The 24,437-nt window shown below is 31.6% G+C and overlaps 1 protein-coding gene across 1 annotated transcript; it reads right to left on the bottom strand.

Annotated features, from left to right (window-relative positions):
- Nucleotides 1-577: 577 nt before the first annotated feature.
- Nucleotides 578-23,736, bottom strand: LOC129938900 (glutamate receptor 1). The gene is made up of 5 exons (XM_056046724.1): nucleotides 23,004-23,736; nucleotides 3,097-3,436; nucleotides 2,774-2,967; nucleotides 1,367-1,668; nucleotides 578-1,308 (listed from the first exon to the last, which is right to left on the bottom strand). Exons 1-5 carry the CDS (start codon nucleotides 23,433-23,435, stop codon nucleotides 723-725), a joined length of 1,854 nt encoding a protein of 617 aa, XP_055902699.1. The 5' UTR covers nucleotides 23,436-23,736; the 3' UTR covers nucleotides 578-722.
- Between the last annotated feature and the right edge of the window lie 701 nt (nucleotides 23,737-24,437).

Genomic DNA, 24,437 nt, shown 5'->3' with positions numbered 1-24,437 from the left:
TCATTCAAATTATTTCTGAAATTTGATTTTATTGAATTTAAAAACACAAAAGAAAAGTAAAAGTTATCAAATCAAAAAATTTTCTTATTTTATATATTTGCATTTGTCAATAATATGACAGTTCCAGATTGACTAGCTTTGTAGTGCAGTTTTGCATTCACAAAGCTAGTTCAATTTTGACTACGTAGCCACGTCTAGCTTTGTGAATTCGACCATTCTCGCATATCTTTGGATCCCTTTTTGACATCCCATCTTTTTTGGAGCAGCTGCTCTCTTACACGTAAAACACTAACAAAAAAGTATCCGGATAAACTATCGGTCTCATTGATTGATCACTGCCATCAAGTCAGCTTATCCGTTTGAAGCCGAGCCGAGTTGAAGTCGATTACTTATCGTTCCTTTTTTTAACTGTTTATTTACTAATGGCTGCTGTACTATTTTCGCAATTATAAACGTTTGAAAAGCTAATTTAATAACTGTTTTAGGTAAGTTTAGTTGAATTTCATTAAGAAACATAAATCATAAATCGAATGCCATTTGACCACCAATATTACGAAAAGAGAAAAAAAAAATCATCTAAACACTTGAAAGATAACTACACAAAAATAGAAACTTTTATTTCATCAGAAAATAGATAATGTAAACGTCACAAAAATAGAATTTCAAAACAACACGTTTAAAAAACGTACATAATTATTTTAATGTTAATTAAAAGTAATCCACTACTCAGTGTATGAATATTGAAATAGTGTCGCTGAAGGTGCTCGAACTGGTACCAATTGATTGATACCATTTGTATTCTTATAAACCATATAATCACGACCATTTATAAGCCTCCTTACACCCTTCGACTCATCCTTATTCTTTGATACAGCTTGTTTCCATTTATTCATATCGACAACTGCGTTTTTGTTGTGCTTAAAAATGCTCGCATACGCCGGCGGAGGTGTCACATTACTCAGAATGATGCCTTCATTTAGTCGATTGCCTAGACTTTCCCTGTGATTTGTCCTTCCGGCAGCCCATCCATGCAAACGGAAATTCGACGAACGTTGAAGCTCATTGGCACCGATAATCATATTATTTTTGCCAACTTGTCGTTGATTTATGAATCTGAATAACATTTCTGTGGTAAATACCACAATGGAGGTAACAAATCCAGCTATCATGATATAGTAAGTCATCATGAGATCGCCATTTTGTAGTTGACGTTCGGTGCCGCCCAAGTCCTGAGGGCAAATTTCTGCATTTGGTAGTCCCTTTGCCAGGAGATGTTTGATTATTCCCGATTCCACTAGGTTAAGGAGTCTGAAAAAAATCAAACAGTTCAAAAATTGACAAACATTTTGTTGTCTATAATTCTTACTCTGGATCAAAGAGTGTGCTCAAGTTCGATTGGAATGGATAAGCAAAGGCTCGTTTCTTCTTTAAAAATGGTTCCTTAGCCATGGCAAATGGACAGTGAATTTTTTCATTATCAGCGCTTATTAACTTTCGATAGCGATAGTCCAGGTACAACAAATGATTAATTGCAGGGCGATCTCTAACGAAGACATATCCGTATTTTTCTACGAAAGTTGTCAATGTCACTGTGTCATTTTCGTTCTCTGTGAATGTTGCCCGGTTGTTTAAGACCATGTTGCTTAGAATTGAAAGGCTTTCATTAGTCTAAAAGAATAGCGAAGTAGTAAAATGTTTATAAATGTGAAGCTTTAAATTTTTTTTTTTTAATTTTTGATATTGTCAGAAAAATCAAAAAGAACAGATCAAGAACACAATTGACAATTATTTATCTCGAAGTTATGTTTGTTTTTAATTGGAAGTTGAACAGATCTAGAACTGTCAAACTGAAAATAGTGTTAAATTATATTATACCTAGTGTTTTGAGTAAAAAGGCTGAACAGAACAAATTTCAAATAATAATTTGTTGATCACGAATGTCAATTCACCAATTTTAAATGCTAAAATGGGTGCGTTCAATCTCGAGTTGGGTAGGGTATTTTGGAAATGTGAATTATTATTGAACGAGTTGGAAACCTAAATTTATATACATAGGTCGCAAAAACAGCTTTAAGCTGTTCACAAAAAGCAGACAAAAATTGGATTTCGAGGTGCAAAATGGTTGGAAAATGACAATTTTAATGGATAACTTTAGTATTTAATTTTTAAGGAAAAAAATACAAATTTAAAATGAATTGTTGGGTTCCTTCAAATTCAAACATATGTTAAATCAGCTGTTCTGTTAGATACCAGAAATTCTACTATACGTTTAGGTTCCTTTTTTGACATTCCAATTCCAGCTGTTTTGGATCAGCTGTTCCTTTACATGTTAAACACTAACAAAAACCGAATGCATTTTAAAACCTGTCAAACTACGTTTTCAAACGATAAGTAGACATAAACCATTAAATGGGAATTTGAGACGTTCCATTGGTATTTCATCTTCCAGGTAACAAATTAAAAGCACCATTAATTAGTTTGGTATATGCACAGAATTCGATAACATACAAAAATGATTCATAATGGTTTTGAAATTCTTTTCAACTGATAATATCTTGAAAATTAAACAAAATTCTATAGGGAATAAAAAAAATTATCACAAATTCCAATCTGCACTGCATTTTTACTTACAGTTGACAGGGATGAGTAATATGTCTATAGATTTTGTATATTGACAAAATAAATACAAGTTTGACATATTACTTGTCAAATGACAACTACATACTCGTCTATACATACATATGTAAATTTCTACATTAGTTTGTATACTTACATTTTTGATTGAATATTCAATTCCACCACCGCGCGGAGTTACGAAATGCTTTTGCTTTGCAAGGATATCATTGACCGTATTGAAGGGTAATGTGAACTTGGATAGCGTGAGGAAAGCAGTTAAATTAGCGGTATAAAATGATGTTAGAATGGTGATAAAAATCCACCATGTTGCGAAGAGTAAACGTGTAGAATCTGAAAAGAGTATGAGTTGCGAACATGCATTCTCGGTTTAGTCATATAAAATCCAAATTAAATATCAGGGTCAGAGAGTTTAATTTTTTATTTAAACATTATAATTTTGATTGGATATAATTGTTTTACCTGCAATTGGGGAGAGGGTACTTCCCTGTTTCATTAGTGCTCCATAGACGAACCATGCACAATGGCCCAGCGAATATGGTTGTTGTGAGTCGTCACCGGTGATTTTATTTCGAATTATAATGAGTACATAGATGATGGGTCCGACAGCGAGTAAAGAGATGAATATTAGGATCCATACCCAGAACTCGAATGGGGCTAGTAGACCTGAACCGGTGGCTGATTCTTTGGGACGTTGCATCACCATTATCCATTCGCCTTCATCCAAAACTGTGGTTGAATAATCGCATTTTATCCGCACATCGGCTAAGAGTGGTAGAAATGCTGCTGCTAAATCGGCTTTCTATATAAAAATTAATTAAAAATGCGAAAATGATACCAATCAGTTAAATACTTTTTAATGAATCTATTATATAGTGCATTTAAATATTTAGCGTTCAAGTTGAGTAGCTTCTAAAAGCAACTTAATACAAATTACCGAATTATTTTTAAGTATTTCAAACCTTCTGAATACAATATCTTATAAAATAGTTACAAGCTAATAATACAAATTGATAGAGCAAGCTAATAATTCAGTATCTAATATTATAATACACGATTGAAGCTAAGTAATGTGAAAAGAAAAAAGAATAATCAGAAATATACATTTCCAAAAAATAATTCAAGTATTTAAATGCTGTTGAAAAATATTAAGTACATTCTTTTGTTTGCACCTTTAAATTTAATCCTTCGTTCATTTTAATAATTTTCGATGTTTATTGAAAGAAGAAATTAAATATTGAATATTGTTTTTATTTTGACTTTCGTTAACCTTAAAATTAACTCTATATAAGAATGTAAAATGAATTCTAAAAATTAAATTGATTAATAATTCTTATAAGTAAAGGTTGTCGTGTTTTTTATTTAAAACTTTAAATCGAAACTTAACTTGTTCCTGGGCCAGTTTTTATAAATGCTATGTGAAAAATGATCTTTAAGAGCCTTTTTAATTCTTGTTGCGTTTTGGATTTCCGTAATAGCGCGAGGAAGAGAGTTCCAGAGTCGGACTGAGTATAAAGCATTGACGTTCGGATGTTAAACATGTGAAGCGAGGATAAATCAATTGACGAGATCTACTAGAGGTAGGGAAATTTATCTTGTCAAAACAGTATTGTGGTTGGTGTGTAAGCAGTACATCAGCGAATAGCAACAAACTACGAAGTTTAAGGTAGTTATCAAAGGTCATATCAAGCAGCAGGGTAGCAAAATTGGATACACGATCATATCTTCGTAAGCCAAAGACATAGCGAACAATATTGTTAAAAGTGACATAAAGTTTACGTTTACTTTCATAACAACAATAGCAATATAGTTCACAACCATAAATTAAAATTGGTAATAACAAGGTCTAGGCAAGCAGCATGCGTGAGTTTACTGGTGTAAAATACTGGGTTACCCATAATGTACGTAGGGCACCATAAACTTTGCCTATAATTCCATTTATATGGTTGTCCCAAGTTAAAGAGCGATTAAAGTTAACACCAAGATTTTTGGCAGTTTCAACATATTCAATGGGGGTATTACTTAACAAAATCGAAGGAAAGTAGAATCAAGATCAAGAATCTTTTTGGACATTTAGATTTGAAATAGTATCAAGATCCTCATTGATATTAGTGGCGCCATGCTCAATCAGTCCCAGGGGAAAACTGAAAAAAAGTTGAAAGTCGTCGGCGTACAGATGACAGGAACAGTTTTTGATTAGACCTGGAAGTTCATTTACATAGATGAGGAACACCGGACGAAATAGGTAAAAAACTAGACAGACAGTCACCAATTTGAACTGCTTGTTTTCTGTTAGACAAGTAAGAATAAACGAGCTTAGCAGAGCTTGCCGAAAAATTAAACTGCTGCATAAGTTTTTTACACAGAATTACGTGGTTGACAGTGTCAAAAGCCTTAGAAAAGTCGAGCAAGACTAAGAAAGTTACATCACCCTTATCCAGCGCTTGTCTTATTTCTTCGGTCACGCAAAGTAGTGCTGTTGTACAGCTGTGCTGCTTCCGAAAACCAGATTGTTTTGGAGTGAGCAAAGAGTTTGCTGTAAGGTAAGCGTTTATTGGTCGCTGTAAAATTCTCTCAAAGACTTTAGACAAATAGGGTAGAATTGAGATAGGTCTATATTCAGATCCCTTAGCATTTTTAGGAAGTGGTATGATTTTTACTGACTTCCAAATGTCGGGAAAAACTCCAGACATCAAAATAGTATTAAATTCGTATGTAATGTAAGGCAACAAAATTGGCAAGATTATTTTTAAAAATTTGGGGTTAATATTGGCCAGACCGACAGCACTTGACTTCACTGAAAGCAGACTTTCAACAACATCGGCAGCATCCACCGAATAAAAACTGAAACAAAATGTTCTCTAAATGAAATGTTATCAGAGAAAGTCGCCCCGGTTAATGGAACGGAGGTGAAAGTTTTATTAAGTGAGTTTACATCAACATCGCTAGTAGGCATATTTCTTGCTTTACCAATACCAACGTTTCGCATGTTCCTCCACAATTTACGTCCGTTTAATGAAGAACTCAGTTGATTAGACAAAATTTGAGATTTGGCTAAACGGATTTCAGTTGTGACTTTGTTTCGTAGTGAACAAAACAAGCGCCGCAATTCGGTCAACCGATATCGCTTCTAGTTGTTATATGCATTATCTCGTTGTTGCATCAACAGTCTAATATTTTGCGTGAACCATGGTTTATCATTAGAATTTAGAGTTTTTGTTTTCAAAGGAACATGCGTATCGAAAGGGGTTTGGATATTATTTGTTAAGAATTGCCATTGTTCGTTAGTGGAATGCATAGAAAATATATTCTCCCAATTGATGAGTCTAGTATGATCTTCAAGATACTGAAAGTTAATGCTTTTGAAGTCACGGTATGATATTTTTTTGTCAGAATATTCGAGATTAAATTTGATTGTTAAAAAAATTAAGTCATGTTTTGAAAAGGCAGCTACGGAAAGTTGATCATACAAGGCTACATCGTCTATGTCACTTACAAAAAAACAAGTAAAGCTGATTTGCCCCACTATCAAATTAATGAGTTGGATTAGTGGTGTTGACTGGACTTAAACTGAGCGATCGCATGCTATCAGTCAAAGTATTGGTATTCAATAAGTTGCAATTGAAGTCTCCGCATAATACAATATTAGGGAAACCCAACGAGACTTCTTCTACTGACAAAAGAGATGAAAAGTCTATGTTCCTATTTGGCCTATAAATAACCCTTAAAAGTAGATTACTGTCATTGCCCAGAAGATCAATGAACATATATTCAAGATTGCTAACTACGTCGGACGTAAACTTAAGTTTGCATTTGATAACAGATTTAACAAATATTGCCACACCACCCCCAACACGATCAAGTCTATTTAACCGAAAAGTACGATAGCCCTCTAATCTGCACAATTCGTCATTTACTTCATTTCACAACCATGTTTCGGTGACACAAACGACATCAACATCTGATTTAACAAAGAGATCACGGAACTCATCAATTTTCAGTAATAAGCTTTGCGCATTAATATGACAAATCCTGAGGTCACATTTCTGCTTACTCAGGATTTTAACCATAGAACGCAGAGAACTAAAATTATTCATTATACACAACAAGAAGAAAACAGAATACAAAAAACAATAATAAGGATAACAAAAAGATTATTGAAATTTAATTTAATTTAAGTATTTATAAATATTTATTTTCATAAGAAACTGCTGATCTGGCAACGTCATTAAGTCCCTCGATGCAGTCAACTTTCACAGCTGTGTCATCTGAATGACGTTTTACAAATACCACCCCACGAGCAGTATAGACAGTGGACAATTGTTTACTTTTCTTCAAAACAAGTGCACGTTGCATGATGAGCTTGTTGTGCTCTGTTAAGCTCTCACGAATATAGATCGTAGAAGATGACGAAGAGGCGGGAGTGCTATCGAAAGCAAGGTTTATATCGTTTAAAAAGACAAAATTAAGCTGACATTAGTTATATGTGTAAAGTAAATGTTTTAAATTGTATTCAGACGATTCAATTATCTATGACATATGTAAATATCTTGAAAGACGTGGCTTAAGCAAGGTGGACAAAATTGTATTAAAGTTAAGTCGTTTATAAGATAATGGACATTTATTAAAACAAAAACACATTTAAATATTAAAACAAGTGCTTTTTTCCTGACAAAATGTCAAAATGACAGTGCGAACCGTGAAGTTATTCTTAACCGTTGGTCATTAAACTGACTATTAAAATGGCTATTTATACTGCAAAATATTAAGAGGCCAGTTAAATATTAAAATGAGCATAAATTTTGATTATTGGTCCTTTTAAATTAGTTCATTAAATTGTTAACTTTTCAAAAATCTTTCAAATAAAAAAGAGGTGAGTTCGAACAGGTCAAATGTAGGGTTTTCTGACAAGGCGTTTACTAAGGAATTTCAAGAGAAATAAATGGAAGTCTGTTGCATTCCAAAGAGGAAGGTGTGTCATTAATATTTGAAAATGATATTATGAACGTGTATGTCCTTGACAGCATCACGAATTGCACCTGTAAAGTATTCAATTGATTGTGGAGGATGTGCATAGACCTCAAAGAAAATAGTCTAAGGGTTTTAAATCACAAAACCTTAGTTGCCAATTACCACTCGTATCATCTCTAAGTAAAAACAACGCTTTGATGCAAAGATGCGACATTGGATTACATTCACAATAATAAGTTACACTAACCTTATTTTCAAATAAGGTTCGATAACACCACCATACCAGAGCATACAGTGACAGGTTGAGAAAAAATTTTGATTTTTCAATCCTTAAACATTACAATAAAATGTAAATCTTAATGGAAACTGTTACGATTTAATGTCGCCTGTGAAATGAATGATTTCCAACCCTGGGTTTTCGTCATCACCACGGGTCACAATAGCAATATTCTTAGTTGGTTCAAAGTGACGCATACGGTTTGTTAAAATGCTTCACATCATTAACTTGACTTCACAGCTCAAATTTTTGACCAGGTTAACTGTACTAAGTCTAGAAAGTTCTTTGGCTTTACAAACTGTGAATGCAAATTTTTCACCGTTTTGTAATAAATTTTTAAAATTTCAATGCGATGTGAAAGCATTTATTTTTATTTATGGCGTCTTTGTATGCAAAGCCAAAGCTGGAACCTAGTGGCAACGGTGACATTAGTTAATGCAGCTTTTTTGTACTTAACTCTTGTATGTAAAATTTCTAACGCCAACTTGAGGCAAGCGAAAAAAAACAGCTCCGTGATAATACTATACATTTTAAATACAAAGATGGCGTATTTTTAATACTACTTGTAAAATGTCAATATTTATATGTAAACGGTGATTTTTTAAGAGCTTGAGAACTTTTTTAAAAAAAAAAAGCATAAAATTTGCAAAATCTCATCGATTCTTTATTTGAAACGTTAGATTGGTCCATGACATTTACTTTTTGAAGATAATTTCACTTAAATGTTGACCGCGGCTGCGTCTTAGGTGGTTCATTCGGAAAGTCCAATTTGGGGTAACTTTTTCGAGCATTTCGGCCGGAATAGCCCGAACTTCTTCGGAAATGTTGTCTTCCAAAGCTGGAATAGTTGCTGGCTTATTTGTGACTTGACGTAGCCCCACAAAAAATAGTCTAAAGGCGTCAAATCGCATGATCTTGGTGGCCAACTTACCGGTCCATTCCTTGAGATGAATTGTTCTCCGAAGTTTTCCCTCAAAATGGCCATAGAATCGCGAGCTGTGTGGCATGTAGCGCCATCTTGTTGAAACCAGATGTCAACCAAGTTCAGTTCTTCCATTTTTGGCAACAAAGAGTTTGTTAGCATTGAACGATAGCGATCGCCATTCACCGTAACGTTGCGTCCAACAGCATCTTTGAAAAAATACGGTCCAATGATTCCACCAGCGTACAAACCACACCAAACAGTGCATTTTTCGGGATGCATTGGCAGTTCTTGAACGGCTTCTGGTTGCTCTTCACTCCAAATGCGGCAATTTTGCTTATTTACGTAGCCATTCAACCAGAAATGAGCCTCATCGCTGAACAAAATTTGTCGATAAAAAAGTGGATTTTCTGCCAACTTTCCTAGGGCCCATTCACTGAAAATTCGACGTTGTGGCAGATCGTTCGGCTTCAGTTCTTGCACGAGCTGTATTTTATACGGTTTTACACCAAGATCTTTGCGTAAAATCTTCCATGTGGTCGAATAACACAAACCCAATTGCTGCGAACGGCGACGAATCGCTATTTCACGGTCTTCAGCAACTCTCTCAGAAACAGACGCAATATTCTCTTCTGTACGCACTGTACGCATTCGTGTGGTTGGTTTAATGTCCAATAAAGTAAACTGAGTGCGAAACTTGGTCACAATCGCAATAATTGTTTGCTCACTTGGTCGATTATGTAGACCATAAATCGGACGTAAAGCGCGAAACACATTTCGAACCGAACACTGATTTTGGTAATAAAATTCAATGATTTGCAAGCGTTACTCGTTAGTAAAGGCCCAACTATAATAGGCATAAGCTAGCATATGCGCGCATAAGCAAACGTGCGAATACAAAGAATCTCAATACGAGTGAACATAATGGCTGAATCACATACAAGCTTCAGCTTCGGCTTCGCCTGACGTTTACGAGTTCAGCCATAGGAATTCAATGCATGCTATCACAATGTAGCTTCGACCTCACGTTTTGTTTGACAATCGTAAGGAAAAGAATGTAATGTAACGTAATGTGACTCCAAACGGAAGCTCTAGTTCAATTTTCTGAACATTTGCTTTGTCTGACAGCTCATCAGCAGTAAAAAAATGTCAACAAACAAAATATTTGCTCTTTGGAGGGATGAAATAATAGAAATGTCATTCAAAGCAACCTCGAAGCGGGCGTAACGTAACGGAGACGAAGCCGAAGCTGAAGCGTGTATGTGTTTCAGCCATAATGGAGTCTAGCTCCGTTTCGTTCAATTTTTCTCAGTTTCGTTAACTTAAGCACACTTAAGCAAGAGCGATCCCAGTCGCTCGCCGCATAAGTAAAATCTGACATGTAGATACGTGAGCAAAATAGCATTATGGCTATGCAGTATTTTCGCAAACTTTAGTGAATTTTCGTTCGGTTTTTGACATAAGCTTATGTTTGCTTATGCCTATTATAATTGGGCCTTAAGTCTATTCATGATGAAATGTCAAAGCATACTGAGCATCTTTCTCTTTGACACCATGTCTGAAATCCCGGGTGATCTGTCAAATACTAATGCATGAAAATCCTAACCACAAAAAAATCATCCTTTAGTTACACATTGAAGCTTATGTTGGATTATACCATATAACACTTATAACTTAGAAAGTTGATTGATTTGGAATCAAGATTTCGAACACAACTAGTCAAGAAATTAAATATATATTTCGGGTGGAAAAACAAAATCGTTTCATTGAAGGCTTTCATTTTTTTTGTATTGCTATCTGTCAGTTTTGCTTTTAACTCTTAATGCATTATTCTAAAGTCAATTAGAAATATGTATATAGGGTCATTTTGTTGTTGTTATATTTTTGGCAACACGGGTTTTGACAGATCACGCACGTTAATTGGTTTATGTCACTATAAAACATCCCTCAGTTTGGTCTATAATTTAACCATAAAAGGGTCTTGCATACGAACAACGTTTGGTTGTTGTTTTGTTAATAAAATGCATGCTTTGTTTAGAAAATTAATCGCACGCTTTTTTTTCGAAAAATTGTGTTAAGCGAAGAAGGTAGAATGTATACTTGAACATGCAAAACTGCCGTATTTGCGATGAAGGGCAGCCAGTAGCATTGCAAAAGTTACAAATGCATTTAGAAAAAAGTCTTTGATTGGTGGGGATCATAGGCTGTTGGAATTATGAGACCGCACTTCTTCAAAGATGATACGAATAGCACAGTTATTGTAAATAGTGAATGCTATCGTGTAATGATAACATACTCTAATGTCCGGAAAATGGAAGAAAAGCATGACATGTGGTTTCAATAAGACGGTACCACATCCAAAATTAGAGGCGAGTTCGGTTGTGACAGAAAAACTTTAAGAAAGATTCTTAAAAAAGATCGTCATAAGAGTGTAAAACTATAAGTTTGTAGAGAGACCTGTATTAGAGAAATGAAGAAAATGGGATCTACATTTTATAAAAAAATTGTACCGTTAAATAAATTAAATTTAGTCTTTGAAAATTAGTTTTTCTTACAAATCGACTCTCAGGCCAAAGAAAAACCACTTTTAACTTCTTTGTAAATAATGAAGCGTCTAAAGTGGGTTTGTGATCATCAGATCTGGATCATCTTGCTTTTGTTGAAAAACTAAATTTTAAGCATTAGCTATAATCTGGGGATGTATGTCTGCCCAAGGAGTCGGCAACCTTTGCTTCGTCGAGACACTGTGAATACCTTTAAATATCCGGACATCCGCAAATAGCCCCGATCAGTCTCCAATTGAGACTTTATGGGGAAAATGAAAAATTAAAAAAGAATGAAGAACAAGTCCAGCTAAAAACTTAAGTAAGCTAAAAGAAAATCCAGAAAGTTTAGGATGACATAACCCCTGAATTTCGTTATAATCTTATGGAAACACTCGCAAGTCGTATTGCAGCCGTTATTAAAAACAAAAGTGACGTCACTTAATGGTAAAAACAAGTTATTTTGTTTTTTATTAATAAGTGACCTGTTATTATTAACTTCCCATAGGAAGTTATTGTAATGGGTCCGATTTGTCAAATTGAAAATTTTGACATTTCTCGAATTTTCAAGGTCCCTAAAGTCGAAATAAAAGAATTTTAGAAAGATGTCTGTGCGTGCGTGTGTACGTACGTTTGTACGTCCTGAAAAAAAATTTGTCACCTCCAAAATTTTACGACTGAAATATGATTTCATCTCTAAAACAATTTTGTGCAACGAAGAATAATGTTTTTTGACATCTGATAAAATTTTGAGAAAAATATACTTGACAGTATTTTTTACAAAAAATAAAAACCTAAAAAAAAAGTGTATAAAAGTTGGTAAAAATTGATTTTCGACTCAAATATCTTTTCAAAATTTTGAGGTATTGGCTTTAATTTACTTTTATCTTTCAAAACATCTTGTTGTCAACATTCAGTTAAAGTTTGAAAAAAATCGATTTGACAGTTTTTGTACAAAAAATTAAAAACCGAAAAAAAAAATTAACAAAAGTTCGTAAAAAATGATTTCGACTAAAATATCTTTTAAAAACTTTGAGATAATAGGTTCTAACTCATTTTTTCTTATAAGAAATATTGTTTTCAACATTAGGACAAATTTTGAGAAAAATTTTATTGACAGTTTTTTTTACAAAAAATAAAAACCTAAAAAAAAATGTATAAAAATTGGTAAAAATTGATTTTCGACTCAAATATCTCTCCAAAAATTTTAAATATTGGCGTCAAACTAATTTAATCTTATAAGAAATATTGTTTTCAACATTTGGTAAAATTTTAAAAAAAAATCGAATTGACAGTTTTTTTTACAAAAAAAAAAACTCTAAACAAAACAATACTAAAACTTGGTAAAAATTTACTTTCGGCTCAAATAGCTTTTCAAAAATTAAAAATATTGGCATCAAACTTATTTTATTTCACAGAAAATATTGTTTTCGATATTCAGTGATTTTTATATAAAAATCCAACAGTCCGTTTTTTCATGAAAAATTAAATCTACAAAAAATAGTACGCAAATTTGGTAAAAATTGATACGAGGACATATAGACAAACTTTTGAGCAAGACAAATCGACAGACAGGACGGAAAATTTCATTGTGGGTCGCATCCCAGCCTCTTTTTTTAATATTTGGTCATCGTTTACATTGCTCTATATATCTCCCACTTATATACCACATCTTAAACACTTACAATAAATTTTTTATTACTAGCGACATTTTCTCTAGAAATCATTTTTATGATAAAACAACGTGTGTCGGGTCAGCTAGTATGTATATATATTTACATAACTGCATCATTAGTCTAGAACGACCAAGTTGGCATTTACGAAAAAACAATTCTGGGGCGAGGTATTGGCTATCAAGATCATACTATTGGACACCGCTGGACTTATTTTTGTGGGGCAACGCGAAAGACCGTGTTTATACAAATAAAACTTCAACTCTTGAACACTTTAAAACCAACATTCGTCAAGTGATGGCTGATATACCGTTACATTCGAAAATTACTTCAAAATGATCGATGCTGCAACAATTATCGTGGTGGTCATTTAAATGATGTTGTGTTTCACACATAATGGAACGTAGAAACATCAATTTTTCGCCGGGACACGAATTAAGTACATTCAACAGTTTCTTGATAAAATTTTACTTACAGTTATCAGTTCTAAGTTTTACTTAGTATTTGGTAGGGAACCCTTTATTTTGCAGCACAGAAGCAATTCCTCTTGGCAAACTTTCAACCAAAGCCTCACATAGCGACTTTGGAATTGCTAGCATTTTGAATCTCCTGCCACAATTGTGTTGAGTTGGTTGGTTTTTTTTGCTCAATGTGATGTTCAACACTTCAAAACGTCGATTTTATTCACTTCTAAGGCACACTTCACTAACTTTGAAGTGTGTTTAGGGTCGTTGTCGTCCATGAAACGCCATAAAAACGGCAAATTGTCTTTTGCGTAGAGTATTGTAAGATCCAACAGGCTATCTCTGTACACGTTCTGGTCCATTTTGGTGTCAATTTTTACGATGGGGCCAATGCCGTGCCATGAAAAAGCAGCCCAGACCATAAAGTTGCCTGCACCGTGTTTCACAGTCTTAATAGTGTACCTTGGATCATAATTCCTGTTTTTTGGACGCCATACATATTTTTTCCCATCCGATCCGAATCCGCAGAATTTGGATTCATGGCCCCAGAACATGTTTTTCCAAAAACTAAATGGTTTGTCTAGATGAGCTTTGCAAACTGTTACAGATTTTTTTCATACAAGCGGTTTTTTCTGAGCAACGCACCCACCTAGTTTGTTTTCATTTAACCGGCGGCGTCTTATGGTCCTTGAGGAAACATTTAATCCATAGTATGTTGAAAGTTCGCTTTGAATGGCATTGGAGGACTTAAACGGATCCTTGGTCGATAACCTATAAATAATTATATCTTCATTCGTAGTTGTCTTTCTGGCCCGGGGGTTTTTTTTAACGTTTTCAATGACTCCAAAATTTTTGAAATGATGAAGGGCATTATACAACAGCTTCCTGGAGCATTTTAACAACTTAGAAATGTCTGTTACCGTCCGCCATTTTCAAAATCCAACTTTTTTTTTTCTTTTAAGCACCATTTTCCTTTTGCCACGACTAATTAATTTTTTTAATACAGATCATTTATGGAATATTTAATCACCTTAAAAATTATTATTTTCTTTTAAGAACAACACAAAAATATTAAAAAAACACTTTTTGATTGCAAAACGGACTAAATTTATGTCCAGCTAAAAACAACGCAAATCACAAACAATCTTCATTTTTCGCAAAACGGTATTTTGCTTTTCAATCATTTACACATTTTTATTACCGTATAAGGTAATCATAGTAACGACACACAAATTAACCGTTACTTGCAAGTAATAAAGAATTGAAAGTAGAAAAATACTTGTACTCTTTTCAATGTGTTAAATTCGTGTCCACCACTGTATATCACTTGGATAATACTTTTTTATATTTGTAATTGCACAAACTTTTCACAATATTTGATAGTCTTTCGTTTCGTTTTGTTTCATTTAAGGGGGTATTCTGGTCTAGAGACATGAATTTTAGGTAATTTTTGAAGTGCTGTAGAAAAAAGCAAGCAATAATTTTAGCATCTATTTTTTTGTACATTATTTATTCACATTAGAAGCATGCAAAAAAAATAAAAAAGGTAAAAAAAAAAATCAAAATTCCGTTAGTTATCAGCTGATGGAGTGGTGCGTCTTAAAAATTTGGTGCGTGACCATACCCATGATTTTAACTCTCCTAGAAATCTGAAATCAAAAACTAAAAAAGATTATTAATCTACAATAATGTCGCAATGTCTGGAACTACGGAAAAGTTACAAACATTTTTTTTTACAAAATGGCGGCTGTCTAAAGAAAAATACAAAAAAATTACCATTTTTTTGAACATTCTTCGATTTGTTAAAAATAGTAAAAATTAAAATTTGGGGATAGCCGTAGTTCCGGACGTAGACAAGTCACTAAAGAAGACTCTCTTAAAATTTCAAGTAAATCGGTTCGGCAGAACCTGAGAAATAGTGGGTATCAGATTCAAAAAGACAGTTCTGAGAAAAACGCGTTTAAAGTACTCCATTATGTCTTTTGTTCTATTAGTTGCAGCCCAACCGATTTGGGTGGCTGCTCAGCAAAATACTTATTTCTCCGAAAATAATTTGAATTTGGGAAAATCCTCTCATAGACATGTTCTTAAATAGTTAAACTATGAAAATATGAAAAGAAAAAAAAATCGATTTTTTTTAATTTCTAGACCAGAATACCCCCTTAACGGAACTAAATTAAAAATTTATTTTAAAAACACTTCACTATAAACCCCAAATTTAGGGAATCTGTATTTTGTCATTTTTTCACTAAAGTTTGTTTCGTTTTTTTTTTTTTTGGAACACTGAGGCGTATACTTAATTTTTTCAATTTTGACTAAGATTGTGGAGCATGGTGAACAAGATATTGCGGTTACAGTTTTTTTTTAAAGTTCTCATATTTTAATATTTAGTATTGTAAATTCTATAACATTTAAAAAAAAGAGGCTGGGATGCGACCCACACTGATAACTTCCCATCCCGTCTGTCGATTTGTCTTGCTTAAAAGTTTGTCTATATGTATTCGTATCAATTTTTACCAAATTTGTGTAATATTTCTTATAGATTTTATTTTTTATGAAAAAACGGACTGTTGGATTTTTATATACATAAAAATTACTAATATTAAAAACAATAATTTTCTGTGAAAAAAAAATAAGTTTAAAGCGAATATTTATAATTTTTGAAAAGCTATTTGAGTCGAAAGTCAATTTTTACCAAGTTTTAGTATTGTTTTTTCTTAGAGTTTTATTTTTTGTAAAAAAACTGTCAATTCGAATTTTTTCAAAATTTTATCGAATGTTGAAAACAATATTTTGTTATAAGATAAAATTAGTTTGAAGCCAATATTTAAAATTTTTGAAGAGATATTTGAGTCGAAAATCAATTTTTACCAACTTTTGTTAAATTTTTTTTAGGTTTTTAATTTTTTGTAAAAAAAATGTCAATTCGTTTTTTTCAAAATTTTACTCAATATTGACAACAATATTTTTTGAAAGATAAAAGTAGTAAAAAGCCAATATCTACAATTTTTGGAAATATATTTGAGTCGAAAATCAATTTGTTTTCCAACTTTTGATACATTTTTTTTTAGGTTTTTATTTATTGTAAAAGAAACTGTCAATTCGATTTTTCTCAAAATTTGTCCTAATATTGAAAACAATATTTTTTATAAGCAAAAATTAGCTAGAAGCTATTATCTTAGAGTTTTGAAAAGATATTTGAGTCGAAAATCAATTTTTACCAACTTTTGTCAATTTTTTTTTCGGTTTTTAATTTTTTGAAAAAAAAAACTGTCAATTCGATTTTGTTCAAAATTTTATTGAATGTTGACAACAATAATTTTTGAAAGATAAAAGTAAATTAAACCCAATATCTCAAATTTTTGAAAAGATATTTGAGTCAAAAATCAATTTTTACCAACTTTTATTAATTTCTTTGTTCAGGTTTTTATTTTTTGTAAAAAAAACTGTCAATTCGATTTTTTTTTCAAAATTTTATCAGATGTCAAAAACATTATTCTTCATTGCACAAAATTGTTTTGGAGATGAAATCATATTTTAGTCGTAACATTTTGTAGGTGAAAAATTTTTTTTTCAGTTTTTTTTTTGATTTATAAAAAAAACCGTTAAATGGATTTTTTTTCAAAAAATATATATCTTTGATATCACGTTACAATATATTATATACAATTTAATTCAAGTCTGCAGCGTTTTTGGTTCGTGAGATATTTAGGGTTAACCAAAATGTTCACCTTTTTTCAAACTGCTATCGTAAAAAAACCACACACGCAATTTTCTTGAGAGCCCTTTCTGCATCTTTCTGCCTTATTATCTGTACAACGAAGTTTATTTGAAGTCGATATCTCTTCTGGTTCTTGAGCTATGGACAACGAAAAAAACGTCACGAACGTACGTACACACGCACGCACAGACATCTTTCTAAAAATCTTTTATTTCGACTGTAGGGACCTTGAAACGTCGAGAAATGTCAAAATTTTCAATTTGACATATCGGACCCATTACAATAACTTCCTATGGGAAGTTAATAAAGTACGATTAACTGTTTTTAATAACGTTTATGCTAGGCTCAATGTTATTTGTATGCTTCTTCAATGAGTTAAAGTTTGGAAGATTGTCCAAAAGTTTTAATTGCTTTCAGCTAATAAAACAGCAAGGATTCGCAGAAAATATGGCCTTTATTTTAAGGGTAATAGTAGTATGTTTTTAATAACATTTAAAGGGTTGCATATGTCTTCTGAAGGAAGTAAGTTTTCTTAAACTGATGGAAGAAAATTGGTTTGGCGAAAAAGTAATGAAGACTTTAAAAGCAACAATTCGAATCAGATTTAGTTAGTTATATTAGTCTTATATAATAAATGTCATATTGTATGTCTCATTCTCTTTACTAACTTTACGACACGTTGCGAAATACTGTCTGTATTCATCCTCTTGTCTAAAAATTTGCTTAACGTCTGTTGTGTCACAAATTGAGCCAAATGTTGGTCAAATAAAATCAGGTTTTGCTAGCATTTTAAAAGGTTTGATTTTAAAATCTATTTTTGTTAACGAGATTTTTAGTCGAAAACCAATTTTTACCAATTTAAGCAGAATTTCTTGAACGTTTTTGTTTTTATATAAACAAATACACATTGGATTTTTCTAAGAAAATTTAGCACAGAATGAAATCAATACCTCCATTTATTCACGAAATATCGAGAATTGAACATCAATTTTTACCAATTTTGCGTACCCTATTTTGTAGATTTTCAATTTAATGAAAAAACTGTCTTTTAGATTTTTGAAAAAAATTGATTAAATGTCAAAAACAATATTTGGTATAAGATGAATTTAGTTTGAAGCTAATAACTTTAACTTTTGAAAAGATATTTGGGTCGAAAGTCAATTTTTACCAAGTTTTAGTATTGTTTTTTCTTAGAGTTTTATTTTTTGTAAAAAAACTGTCGATTCGAATTTTTTCAAAATTTTATCGAATGTTGAAAACAATATTTCTTATAAGATAAAACTAGTTTGAAGCCAATATTTAAAATTTTTGAAGAGATATTTGAGTCGAAAATCAATTTTTACCAATTTTTGTTAAATTTTTTTTAGGTTTTTAATTTTTTGTAAAAAAAATTTCAATGCGATTTTTTTCAAAATTTTATTCAATATTAACAACAATATTTTTTGAAAGATAAAAGTAGTAAAAAGCCAATATCTACAAATTTTTGGAAATATATGAGTCGAAAATCAATTTGTTTTCCAACTTTTGATACATTTTTTTTTAGGTTTTTATTTTTTGTAAAAGAAACTGTCAATTCGATTTTTCTCAAAATTTGTCCTAATATTGAAAACAATATTTTTTATAAGCAAAAATTAGCTAGAAGCTATTATCTTAAAGTTTTGAAAAGATATTTGAGTCGAAAATCAATTTTTACCAACTTTTGTCAATTTTTTTTCGGTTTTTAATTTTTTGAAAAAAAAAACTGTCAATTCGATTTTGTTCAAAATTTTATTGAATGTTGACAACAATAATTTTTGAAAGATAAAAGTAAATTAAACCCAATATCTCAAATTTTAAAAAAGATATTTGAGTCAAAAATCAATTTTTACCAACTTTTATTAATTTCTTTGTTTAGGTTTTTATTTTTTGTAAAAAAAACTGTCAATTCGATTTTTTTTCAAAATTTTATCAGATGTCAAAAACATTATTCTTCATTGCACAAAATTGTTTTGGAGATGAAATCATATTTTAGTCGTAGACTAAATATGAAATATGATTTTATCTCTAAAACAATTTTGTGCAACGAAGAATAATGTTTTTGACATCTGATAAAATTTTGAGAAAAATCTAATTAACAGTTTTTTTTATAAAAAATAAAAATCTAAAAAAAAACATTACTCAAAGTTCTTAAAAATTGAATATCGATTCAAATATCTTTTCAAAAACTTGAAATTTAGGCTTCAAACTTATTTTTTCTTATAAGAAATATTGTTTTCAACATTCTGAAAAATTTTGACAAAAATGGAATTGACAGTTTTTTTTACAAAAAATAAAAACCTAAAAAAAAAATTTATAAAAGTTGGTAAAAATTGATTTTCGACTCGAATATCTTTTCAAAACTTTGAGATATTGGCTTTTATTTACTTTTATCTTTCAAAAAATTTTGTTGTCAACATTCAGTTAAAGTTTGAAAAAAATCGAATTGACAGTTTTTTTACAAAAAATAAAAACCTAAAAAAAAAATTATAAAAGTTGGTAAAAATTGATTTTCGACTCAAATATCTCTTTAAAAATTTTAAGTATTGGCTTTAATGTAATTTTATCTCATAAGAACTATTGTTGGTAAAATTTTTAAAAATCGAATTGACAGTTTTTTTTACAAAAAATAAAACTCTAAAATAAAAACAATACTAAAACTTCGTAAAAATTTACTTTCGACTCAAATAGCTTTTCAAAACTTAAAATATTGACTTGAAACTTATTTTATTTCACAGAAAATATTGTTTTCGATATTCAGTAATTTTTATATAAAAATCCAACAGTCCGTTTTTTCATATAAAAAATAAAATCTACAAAAAGAGTACGCAAATTTGGTAAAAATTGATACGTGTACATAAAGACAAACTTTTAAGCAAGACAAATCGACAGATGGGATGGGAAGTTATCAGTGTGGGTCGCATCCCAGCCTCTTTTTTTTTTTGATTTAGTAATGCTTGTTTAGGTTTTTAGTTTTTATAAAAAAAAACTATCCGTTTGAATTTTCTTGAAATTTTACCAAATGTCAAAATCATTATTTTTCGTTGCATTTAATTATCTTAAAAATATAAAACCATTTTTTATTTTCGAGGTGACAATTATTTTTTTTTCAGTTTTGAAAAACCATTAGTTGAATTTAAATTATAATAGTTCGGCATCACGTCGCACAGTGGGGCAGAAATGGCCATTTTATGCTATCAATTATTTTTTAAGGTAAAAATGCTATTATGATGGCTGTTTGTGTTCTTATGACAAAGGTAGTAGTTTATTGAAACTTCTGGAACAGTTTTAAATTTCGGGAATATTGTATAAATTAACCTGGAATCGCTTATTTAAAAAGTTTTAATTGACGAATTCTACTTGTTTAAAAAATATTTTTTTTCTAACCTATGTATGATCACTTTTTTAAGAATCTTAGTATTCTGAACTAGAATCCGAAGCTTAAAAATTCCAGCACAGCGCGTTTCTGAGCTATTCTAAAACAATCCCTTCACGATTTTGAGAAATAACAATATTAAAAATGTCAACAAAAAATGTTTTTAAATTCTTTTGAGATTTAGATCTCAGTATAATTTTTGAACGCAAAAGTTGTCGTAAGATCAAAAAGCACTTGAAAATAACATGTCTGCGACCCTACCAAATTCAATCAAAATCCTGTGAATAGAAGTGATTTTAATAAACCTACTCTGCGGGACATATCATTTTAATATAATACAAGATTTCTTGCATATTCAGATTAAGATATTTCAAAAATGGGATTTGTTGGAATTTAGTAGTTTCGAATTCGTATTGAAGCAACGAAACCTTGGGTAAGAAACATTTGAGTACACAATTATGTTGTAATTTAGTGTTGTCGAAATACTAGGCAGTTGACAACTTATACATATGTATGATTATTAATAGAGTTAAACAATTTCATGAATATTAGAATAATTGGGAATTAATAAAAAGGAATGAAATTAATTTATTGTTGTGAAGGGCAAGCTGTAAGAAAAATAAAAATAAATACATTTTTTTCTTGAGCATTGGAAATTTTGGTCTTCAGAACCTAAAAACAAGTTGCAAAGTGCAAAATGAGAAATTGTTTTTAAAAAAGTAAGGAGTAGGCAAAATAACATTTAATTTAGTGTAGATGTCAATTTACTTAATTTTTTTTAATTTAAGACTCAAAATTGTAAATAAAATGGAAAGCATAATATTTTTTTGGTAAAGTAAAAATTTGTCAAAACCTTTTTTCATTTAAATAATTGTTTGAAAAGTTCAAAAATATTGTTAACTTGCAATTAAGAACAGAAAAGGAGCAGAGAAATTTTATTGAAAAGAAGGACTATTAGTATAACAATTTTGAGATAATTTTTTGAAAAAAAAAAAAATTGAAACACTAAAAAACAATTTTATAATAAAATTTAGCTATCAGAAATTGAATATTGTTCCTAAAATTTTGTAAAATAAATTTATAAAAAGAAGTAAACAATTTTTCAGATTTTAAAATACTATAACTTTATTTTAAAAAATTGAAAACAAATATTTGGGGCAAAAGTCAAGCACTTTTGTTTTTTTGGTAGTATAGGTATATTGTTCCTGAAACTTTTCCCACTTTCAGACCTGCTTGACTTTTGCCCCAACAGAAGATATGAAGTGAAAAGTAAAAAAAAAGCCTTAACAAAATTTCTTCTTTTCACTTCAATTATTTCAATACAAGGATTTCTTTTTTTATATTTTTAAACTTCAATCATAATCTACATACTTTCATCTAGGTGTGACATTTTTTTAAACTTTTCTCCTATCTTAATTTTGATTTTATGGCTAAAACTAAAGTTAATCTTTTTTAGCACTTTTTAAATAATCGATTTTTGCACATTAAAAGTCTACTTTGATGGGCTGTCTAACCTTGACTACGAGACATAAAAAAAAAAAATTACACTCTTCATATCAGATTTTCCGTTAACTTTAAGAGAGCGAACTTTATAATCCCGTTGCTTTAATTTTTCAAGGTGACCTTTTTATCATCACCATGTATGGAGCTGCCCCACTGTGCGTCGTTATAAAATAATAATGTAAAATTAAATTCAATCCGCTAGCGTTATTGGTTAGTGAGGTATTTTGGGTTAACCAAAGACTCAATTTTCTTGAGATTCCTTTCTACATATTTCTGTGTTATTGAATTGCAGTCGATATCTCTTCTGGTGTTGAGATATGGACGACGAAAGAATCTTCCCGAACGTACGGGACGGACAAACATCTCTCCAAAAATATTTTACCTAGATTCTAGGAACCTTGAAACATCGAGAAATGTCAACATTTTGAATTCGACAAATCGGACCGATTACAATATCTTCCTATTTCGAATTAATAAATTGCTCAAAGTTTTTCGCATTTGTGTTCTCCATTTTAGATTTTTTTTAGCTGTTAAATTCAATTATGAAACGGGCAACCACGTTTTAGCGAAACTTAATTAGTCTGGATTGAAGTTTGGTTAAGTTGGTTTCAAATTTAACTAAAAACCCTTTAAATATGCACCTCAAAATTTCGGAAACAAATTCGGCGTCAAAAAAATACAAGAAGATTATCAACATTTGAAATTGAAATTTATCATTTTCCTCAAATGTTACTTAAAAGTTACATTCGGTTTTAACCGTTGTCTCCTAAGACACAATATCTATGCAGATTTTCCAAAAACATCAAATTGCATATTTTGTTTTTCAAGTTCAACCTCTGTGCAGATGTGTTTTTTTGGATTTTTTTTTGCAAAAGAGTTCAAATATCATAAAACGTATCCATACCCCGTCATAAAGAAGCTCAACCAGACTGTTTTTATAGTCCCCCGTCGAACCGATGATATTGCCCTGCGGCACAACCACCTCATAAGTAAAATTAAATTTTTCCGCCAAAAAGTCAATTAATTCGAACGAAACTCCTGCGCCAACAACTGTGCCATCTGCCTTCTTCTGCGTATAGCTCAATGGATAATCCTCAATTGTAGCGATGCGAAAATGATTTCCATTTACATACTGCCTCATTTTCTCCATATTTTCCCGTTTCGTTCGATAAATCTCGAAATTGCCATTATTATTCAGGTCAGGTGAGACAGCTGCAACGTCAGTTCCATTGACGGAGATGACAACAGCCGTCGTTTGGCCTTGGGGTGATGGATCCGTAGCATTGCATCCGAAACAGAGGATGGCCGATAGAATTAAATCAAAGCCCGAAGTCATAATCTATTTTCCCGTCGCCGTATTGTCTTCTTCTGTTGCTGCTTTTTTGTTGTCTTGTTCGTGCGTCGGTCTCGTCGGTATTCTCAGTTTTAACGTTTTTCAAATTCACTCGGAAATTTGAAATTCAATTTTAATTTGAATCGTTTCATAATCCGAAAGTAAGGTACGTCGCCGTCCAAGGAGGGAAGTTCTGTTTTTAGACCCGAAAATGGTTCCAAAACAAAACCACTTTAAATCTCGTTTCCGATTTTTACTGCCGCTACCGCTACCGCACCGAGTGTTGGCTGAAGAAAAACTGACTAAGAATTATTATGAAATGATTACCCACAGTCCTGATGGTGACAAAAATGGATATCCACTTCCACATATGTGTTAGCAGGAGGAGGGGCAGGAATGACGAGTTCATGTTATGGGGATATGGGGTGGTGGCTAAAAAGGCTCCCACTAAAGCCTGGAGATACCTTGCATTCCCTGGCCAACCGCAGCCGGGACATTGTGCACTTCATGACTTATGATTTGTGGTCAACTCGCGTGGTGTGCTTAATGTTTACTTTGTAATTAGCTCGAGTTGATTTTTGTTTAGATTATGTTTCCAGTTGACTTAGGGAGAAAGAGGTTTCGAGCCCGGCAACTAACGCCCGTCGCCGTTTCGTCGTCGTTTTCGTTGTCGCAATCGTTGGAAGTTGGTCAAATATTTGTGCACGCTTCAGAGGATTATTTGTGTCATAATAATTGGAAGTTAACAGTGCTGGTTTCAGAAATAACCTACCGCCCCTTAACCATAATTTAAATCAATTTAAAAAATGCAGAACGTATAATATTTTACTTTTGAATTTCCAATAAATAGTTATGTGTGACAGCATGTTTGACAGATGTTAACTCTGATGACTTGAATCCGTCAAGTTTTCATCAAATCATATCTGTCAAACATATTTGAGAATGTGGATTGATTATGGCTGAATCACAAACACGCTTCAGCTTCGGCTTCGTCTGCGTTACGGT

The sequence above is a fragment of the Eupeodes corollae genome, chromosome 1, assembly GCF_945859685.1.
Source record: "Eupeodes corollae chromosome 1, idEupCoro1.1, whole genome shotgun sequence".
NCBI lineage: Eukaryota > Metazoa > Arthropoda > Insecta > Diptera > Syrphidae > Eupeodes > Eupeodes corollae.
The sequence above is the reverse complement of the archived record's forward strand: the minus strand, read 5'-3'. Positions and strand labels throughout refer to the sequence as shown.

Excerpts from the sequence above, each read along its gene's own strand:
- LOC129938900 (XM_056046724.1), bottom strand. The coding sequence starts at position 23,435 with ATGACTTCGGGCTTTGATTTAATTCTATCGGCCATCCTCTGTTTCGGA. Across the intron at positions 2,968-3,096 it reads TACCCTCTCCCCAATTGCAG|ATTCTACACGTTTACTCTTC; the intron begins GTAAAACAATTA and ends TACTCTTTTCAG. Across the intron at positions 1,309-1,366 it reads AGCACACTCTTTGATCCAGA|ACTCCTTAACCTAGTGGAAT; the intron begins GTAAGAATTATA and ends GATTTTTTTCAG.